General features: G+C 49.9%; 1 protein-coding gene across 3 annotated transcripts in view; it reads left to right on the top strand.

Annotated features, from left to right (window-relative positions):
- Nucleotides 1-4856, top strand: part of Pecam1 (platelet and endothelial cell adhesion molecule 1) — a 53651-nt gene extending 48795 nt beyond the window's left edge. For all 3 annotated transcript variants that reach the window (XM_055592564.1, XM_055592562.1, XM_055592563.1), the window contains one exon: nucleotides 3714-4856. In XM_055592564.1, the coding sequence (XP_055448539.1) occupies nucleotides 3714-3733 (20 nt within the window). In that variant the 3' untranslated portion in view covers nucleotides 3734-4856. The remainder of the gene's footprint in view (nucleotides 1-3713) is intronic.
- The last annotated feature ends 2025 nt before the right edge of the window (nucleotides 4857-6881 follow it).

Genomic DNA, 6881 nt, shown 5'->3' with positions numbered 1-6881 from the left:
GATGGTGATGATGATGGTTATAATGATGTTGGTGATGATGGTTATAAGGATGTTGGTGATGATGATTATAATGATGGTGGTGATGATAATGATGGTGACATGAACAATAACATCTGCCTATTGGAATTTTCTTAAGGGTTAAATGAGAAGCTCTGCAACCCTTGAGCCATCATAGAAAATCCGCTTGCTTCCTTTAAAGACCTTTTCCTCAAGCAGTCTGGCAACAGTGGATGTGACTGAGAGATTTACTTCAGTTGGCTCTGAAATATCCCCCCCCGCCCCCAGAACACAAGGGAAAGCGCTCAAAGCCTAGGAATCAACCAAAGCCAAAGAAAGCTTGACGTGAGCGTAGACAACCCACATTCAAACTTGAATTATCCTGACTAGTTGCTTAGTCTGTGTACAAGATTCTGTTTTCTCATCAGTCATCCTTTTCAAAACCTGGTGTGTTTGTGTGTGTGTGTGAATGCAGATGTGCAAATGATGCCATCAGGATAACTTTCCAGAGTCCATCCCTTCCTCCTGTAGGTTTCAGGGACAGAACTCAAGTAAACATTCAGACTTGTGCACCAAACACTTTTACCTGCTGAGCCATCTTGCCCAGCGCCATTTCCACATCTGTACACTGGGCGACTTCTCGCCTAGATGTTGCAGGGATTAAGGGAACTCAGCCCTGTCCTGATAGACCCCAACTGCTCACACTGGGTACTCTCTAGAAGTAGGAATTGGGGACGGGGTGGGGGTGGGGTGGTCAGAAGGGCCTTTGGGGTTACTGGGCACTACATCCTGTGCAGAGGCACCGTGGGTGGCTGGCTGCTGGCACGTCCGGTCCTCACTATGAGTGTGTTAACCTTTACTTCGAAGTTCCTGGGGCCCTGCTGGTGGCCCAGCCCTTCCTGTCTGTGGACTTGGTCCTGCAGCCTTATCCAGAGTGCTGTTTGCCTCAAGAGAGGGAGAACAGAGGCGTCTGGGGGAGAGGCTTGGTCTGGGGCCTGCTGAAATGCTGGACACGGGGATCACGTCTCCCTTCTCTGGGAGAGTGGAGGAAATGGCAAGCAGCAGCTGCCAGCACTGGCAAGCCTCCAGCCCTCCGGGTCACACAGCTTTCTTGGACCGTTTGTGCAGTTCTATCCCGGCAAAGGAGGAGCCAGAGCCTTCCAGTTGAGTCTCTGAGATCTGCATCCTTTTCTAAGAGCCTCCAGACCCAGCAAAACAAAATGGAGAGTCTCAGCTCCCCTTCAGGAGGCCAGCCAGCCTGGCTGTCAGGTTCCCTCACATTTACATCTTCTTTTGCTCCAACCTCTATGGGTTCTACCTACAGCAAGGTGTCCTGTGTCCACAGGAGGTTCAGGACAGTGGGCCCGGATGTTTCCTGTTCTGTGGGGCTCTCCATTCTCAAGTTTCTCTGCTTTGGCATCTCCCAGCCCTTTTGCCCGGCAAATTTCTTTCCACTCTACAGAATCTTCAAAGTCAGTTCAGGTTGCTCATGTGATCAGTGCACGGGGCCCTCACGGCTTCCCCACAGTGTTGTCAATCAGGGCTCAGTGAGCAAAAGCACATGCATGCCAAGGGTAAAGACCTGATTGTGGGATTCAGCCCCACAATCCATGCAAAAGCCAGGCATTGGGAAGCACAGCAGTCTTTTGCAGGGACGTGAGGAGCCCCTAGAAGCTCGTGGACCAGCAACAGTAGATAGTGAGAGCTTGTCTCAAACAAAGTGGAAGATGAAAGTATCGGACTTGCACGTGAACCCCGTAACACACACATGTTCACATGCACACAACTGAGTATACACACGTGATCCATGCACACAAATAAAAACAAAATCGGGGACTATGAGATCTTGGAGCAGAGCCTGTCCTCTTCAGCATAGAGGGGTCCAGGAACCAGGAGGTGGGTGGGTAGCTAGGAGCTATCTGTACAGATGACAAAGATTTTTTAAAAAATTATTTACTTATTATGTATACCGTGTTCTGCCTACACACCAGAAGAGGGCACCGGATCTTACTAAAGATGGTTGTGAGCCACCATGTGGTTGTGGAGAATTGAACTTAGGCCCCCTGGAATAACAGCCAGTGCTCTTAACCCCTGAGTCATCTCTCCAGCCCGATGACAATGATCTTGAACTCCTGATGCTTCTGAGTGCTGGGCTGTAGGCATCTGTCATGGTGCCTGGCTTTTTAAAAAAAAAAAAAAAAAACAGTAAAACATACACAACCTAAAATTAACTGCTGCCCTATTGTTCAAGAGCCGGGGCTGTGGCTCAGTGATGGAGCACCTGCCTAGTGGTATGAGGCCCATCCCCAGCACTTAAAAGAAGTGAATTCGGGGGCACAAGGTACATTCCTACTGTTGCACAGCTGTCTCCACATTGTTCTCCAGAATTTACTGTCCTTACGATGTGTTTGCTTGTGCACATACATAAGCATGCAAGAGGAGAACTTCTGGGAGCTGGTTCTTTCCTTCAACCCTCTGGGTCTTGGGATTGAATTCAGTTTATCAGGCCTGACCTATATCAGGCCAGCACCTTTCCACTGAGCCATTTCACCAGCCCTCTAGACCTTTTTGATTTCTTTAAAGGATTTGTGTGTGTGTGTGTGTGTGTGTGTGTGTGTGCGCGCAAAGAGGGTGTTAGTTGTTGCTTATCAACTTCTCTGCCTATTCATTTGAAGCAGGGCCTCTCCCTGAATCTGGGCTATAGGGTGGAAGCCAGAAAGCTCTAGCAGTCTGTGCCTTCCTCAGAGCTGGAATTACAGGCTGTGTAGACCAGGCTGGCCTTAAACTCACAAAGAGCCAGGCCAGGTGGCACACATCTTTAATCCCAGCCCTCGGGAGGCAGAGCAGGCAGATCTTTGTGAGTTCAAGGCCAGCCTGGTCTACAAAACGTGCCCAGGACAGCCAGGTTACCCAGAGAAACCCTGTGTCAAAAAGCAAAAGCTCACAAAGATCCATCTGCCTCTGCCAGCTGAATGTCGGGATTAAGGGTGTGTGCCACCACCCGCAGCCAAGTTTTTAAATTAAAAAGCTGACCTAAGGACCTAAGCCTGCTTGGTGACTCACCTACAATCCCAGCACTGAGAAGGCAAGGGCCAGAGGATGGCTGAGTGGCCCAGGCTACAGAGTGCATTTCTGTCTCCAAAACAAAAACAAAGGCAGACTGGAGAGGGTGTCTGGGTTAGGTAGAGGTCCCACAGGAGCTGGATGTGAGATCTCTCGGACCTGGTGGTTCCATTCTGTCCCTGTGCAGCACCTATGGGACACCACAGGGTATACATGGCTACTTGACGCAGTGGCCCGATGCACTGATTGCAGCAAGAACTCCGGGATGGACACAGCGGCCCCTACAGAGCGGGGCATGGGGTGAAGGAAAGATCAGTTGGGACAACAGCTGCCCTAGGAGATAGCGTTCCAGAGGTTGGTGGCACAGCTTGCAGAGTGCTTTTGTCCGTTTGAGTAAAGGGCTTATTATGTATCCCAGGCTAGCCTAGACTGGACTCTGAACTTGTGGTCCTCCTGCCTCTACCTCCTGAGCCCTGGGATTACAGACATGTACTCTATGAGGTGCTTGTGATGGAGCTTGGGGCCTCTTGCATGCTGGGACCCGAGGACCCACACCCCCAGTCCCTCTGTAACTCTTGTATGAGGTACTGCTTCAATTTACGCCTCCCTCCTCTGAAAGTGTGACCTAACTCGCCTGGTCTTCTGTCCTACAGAGAACGGAAGGCTCCCTTGATGGAACTTAAAGACAACCGAGGCAGGTGCATGCCCATGGGAGGGCGTCCAGGAAGAGCAGCCGATTCCCGTATTCCAAGAGTCCCGCACACTTATTTATGAGCCGGCGCCACCCCCACTGAAAGCAGCAATTCTTCAGGCCAAGCCTTCTCCGAGACAGGGTTTCTCTGCGTAGCCTTGGCTGTCCTGGACTCACTTTGTAGACCAGGCTGGCCTCGAACTCACAGAGATCCGCCTGCCTCTGCTCTCCCTGAGTGCTGGAATCAGCAGCTACCAAGCCTTCCAATCTTAAATCCCCCCCCCCCTTAATAATGTTGGGTGTACAGAGATCCAGAGGCGCTGTTTATCGGCCAGCCCGACTGCCCTTCCACGCTGGAGCGTCCTTTCGTTTTGGGAGAGTGAGAGGAGGTTCCAGGTGAATAAAGCCTGGGATATTTTGAAGCCCAAATATTGTATCTGGGACAGACAACAGGCTTCTCCATGCATCTTCCTACTCGGAAGCCAGTTTCTGTTCCGTGGTCAGTTACTTTGAGTGAATGGCCGCGTCTGGGGGTTAGGTTTTTGTTGTTGTTGTTGTTTTGTTTTCTCTCTGTTTTTCCTTTTCCTTCTGGGCTGACTGTTCTTTGGAGGTCTGCAGTGCTGCTCAGGTTTGCGTCGTCCCATGCATGGCCTGCCCCACGAAGGGGGACCAGCCGACTGGGAGCAGCGCCTATGGAATGACCACTTGACAGACGACAAGCCTGAAGCCGGCCATGACAGAACGAGCACTGGACTGAGCTCAGACATCCTTAAACCACTTTCTAGATCTTTCTTTTCCTCTCCATGCTGAAGGCCTAAAGGAGAGAAACGGTTGGCTACAGCAAATGTTATTTTTTTAAAAATAGTAAAAGGAAATGTGTACTTTTCTCACTAATTTTTCTTTATTTATTCCCTGTGCTAAAGGAACAGTCTCCCGAGGTCCCGGGCTGTTTCCAAAGGTGGCTTGAGTGGGTGGATGGCAGCTGCCTCCATTTCGCCACAGAATATCATACCTAACCCGCATCACGCCCCCTGTTCGCCTCAGCCACCTGGCTGCAGGGCCCCTGAGGGATGTTGTATTAAATAAAATTGATTTTTACTCTTCAGTGATCTGTGAAGTGTCTTCGACCGAGACAGCCCACATGCCAGTAGGATAACTGTAGCCCTGAGGGACCCTCGAGTCACAGGGCCAAGTTGTCCCCTCTTGTCTGTGGGCGGAGCCTTGCGTGGACCAGCAGCCGGGGTAGCTGGATTCTTTGCACAGCCCTGGGGGTCCCAGTCCTCACACTTTCAAGGCGAGTGCTTTCCCAACTTCCCTGCCTTCCCAGCTCCCCTCATGCTTTTTTTAAATTTTTTGTTTTGCTTTGTTTTTGTTTATTTTATTTTGTTTTGTTTTGTTTTGAGACAGCGTCTCACTGTGTAGTCCATTAGTTCAGGCTGGGCTGAACTTCAAACGCATTATGTAGCCCAGGCTGGCCTCAGATTCTTGATCCTCCTGCCTCTCCCTCCCGAGGGCAGGATCATCTTTCATTCTTTCTCTGGTTCTTCCTTTCCCTTCCTTCTTCCATTCAGCACTCACTTTCTCTTCTTCGCATTAAATGGTGAGAACTGAAGGCACACACAGCTTATAGTTATGAGTTTTACATTCCCGGCTGTTTATTTCAAAAGCCAATACGTGGACTATTTCCTGCATATGTTTGACCCTTTGTGGATTATTTTTCCCCGTGTTTATTGGTATTTTAGGAAAGAGTACCTCACTGTGACCTTACCTCTTCCTGGTCTGGATAGCCGGGTTGTGCCAGGCTGTCCTGGCATAGGCGGTTCTGTTGTGGTGCTGGAGACTGGGCCTTAAGTTTCTGGTGTACCAGCTCTCTCTTTCAGCCTTGTGTTGTTGGGACCACAATTTTCAACATAAGGAAAACTCTCTCAGGATGTCTCCAGGGAAAGGAAACAGGACCGAGTGGGGAGCCTCTTCCAAAGTGAGGGCAGATCTCTGAGCCCGAATCGGATGCCATGCCGGCTGTAGAAGCTCTGCCATGCCACCACATGCTGACTGGATCATGTGTCCCAGGCTGCGGATGTGACTCTTGGCAGAGGGCATGGCTGGCATGTACTAGCTCCAGAGGAAAGAAGACAGCAACTAGGGTTTTTTGTTTTTTTTTTTTTTTTCCAACAGACCCCAATAAATCCTCAGAAAAGCAATCCACTAAGGGTTACATATATGCAGAAAATAACTTTGTAGACTTTTGGAAGCACTGGGTTCCACCCCCAGCCCCGAACAAAACCAGGCGTGGAGGTTTCTCCTGATTGTCAGCTCGACGATCTAGAATCTCAACCAGGCATTATCCAGATTAAACTGGCCTGTGAGCAGGCCTGTGGGAGAGTGTCTTGAGTGCCTTCATCGGTGAGGAAAGGCCCAGCTGGAAACTGGGCAGAATCACTGCTGGGTTTGGGCCCCTGGACTGTAAGAGAGTAGAAAAAGCCGGCTGGGCGCCAAGCATGCATGCACACACTCCCTCTGCTGCGACAAGCCACCTCAAGCTCTTGCCAGTGTGACTTCCCTGCTGTGATGGACTGTGAATTATCCCCTCTGTTGCTTTTTGGTCAGGCATTTTTTTTCCTTAAGGATTTATTTCTTTTATGTAGATGAGTGTTTAGCCTGTGTTTGTTTATGTGCACCGTGTGTATGCTTAGACCCCGAGGAGGTCGGGAGAGAGCATCAGATCCCCTTGAACTGGAGTTAGACACAGCTGTGAGCTGCCATGTGGGTGCTGGGAATTGAACTCAGGTCTTCTGCTGGAACAGCTGCTCCTAAGTGTTGAGCCATCTCTCTCCAGCCTCCATCAGAGTATTTTCTCAGAGCAATAGGAATGAAACTAAGATGCTCAGGATGGTGACAGACATCTGGAATTCTAGTACTGGGAAAGTAGAGGCAGAAGATCATTTAAGATTTATTTATTAGGCTGGAGAGATGGCTCGGAGGTTAAGAGCACTGTCTGCTCTTCCGGAGGTCCTGAATCAATTCCCAGCAACCACATGGTGGCTCATAACCATCTATAATGAGATTTGGTGTCCTCTTCTGGCCTGCAGGCACACATGCAGGCAGAACATTGTATACATAATAAATGAAT

This window comes from Psammomys obesus, unplaced genomic scaffold (assembly GCF_907164565.1).
Source record: "Psammomys obesus unplaced genomic scaffold, mPsaObe1.curated_primary_1811, whole genome shotgun sequence".
Lineage (NCBI taxonomy): Eukaryota > Metazoa > Chordata > Mammalia > Rodentia > Muridae > Psammomys > Psammomys obesus.
The sequence above is the reverse complement of the archived record's forward strand: the minus strand, read 5'-3'. Positions and strand labels throughout refer to the sequence as shown.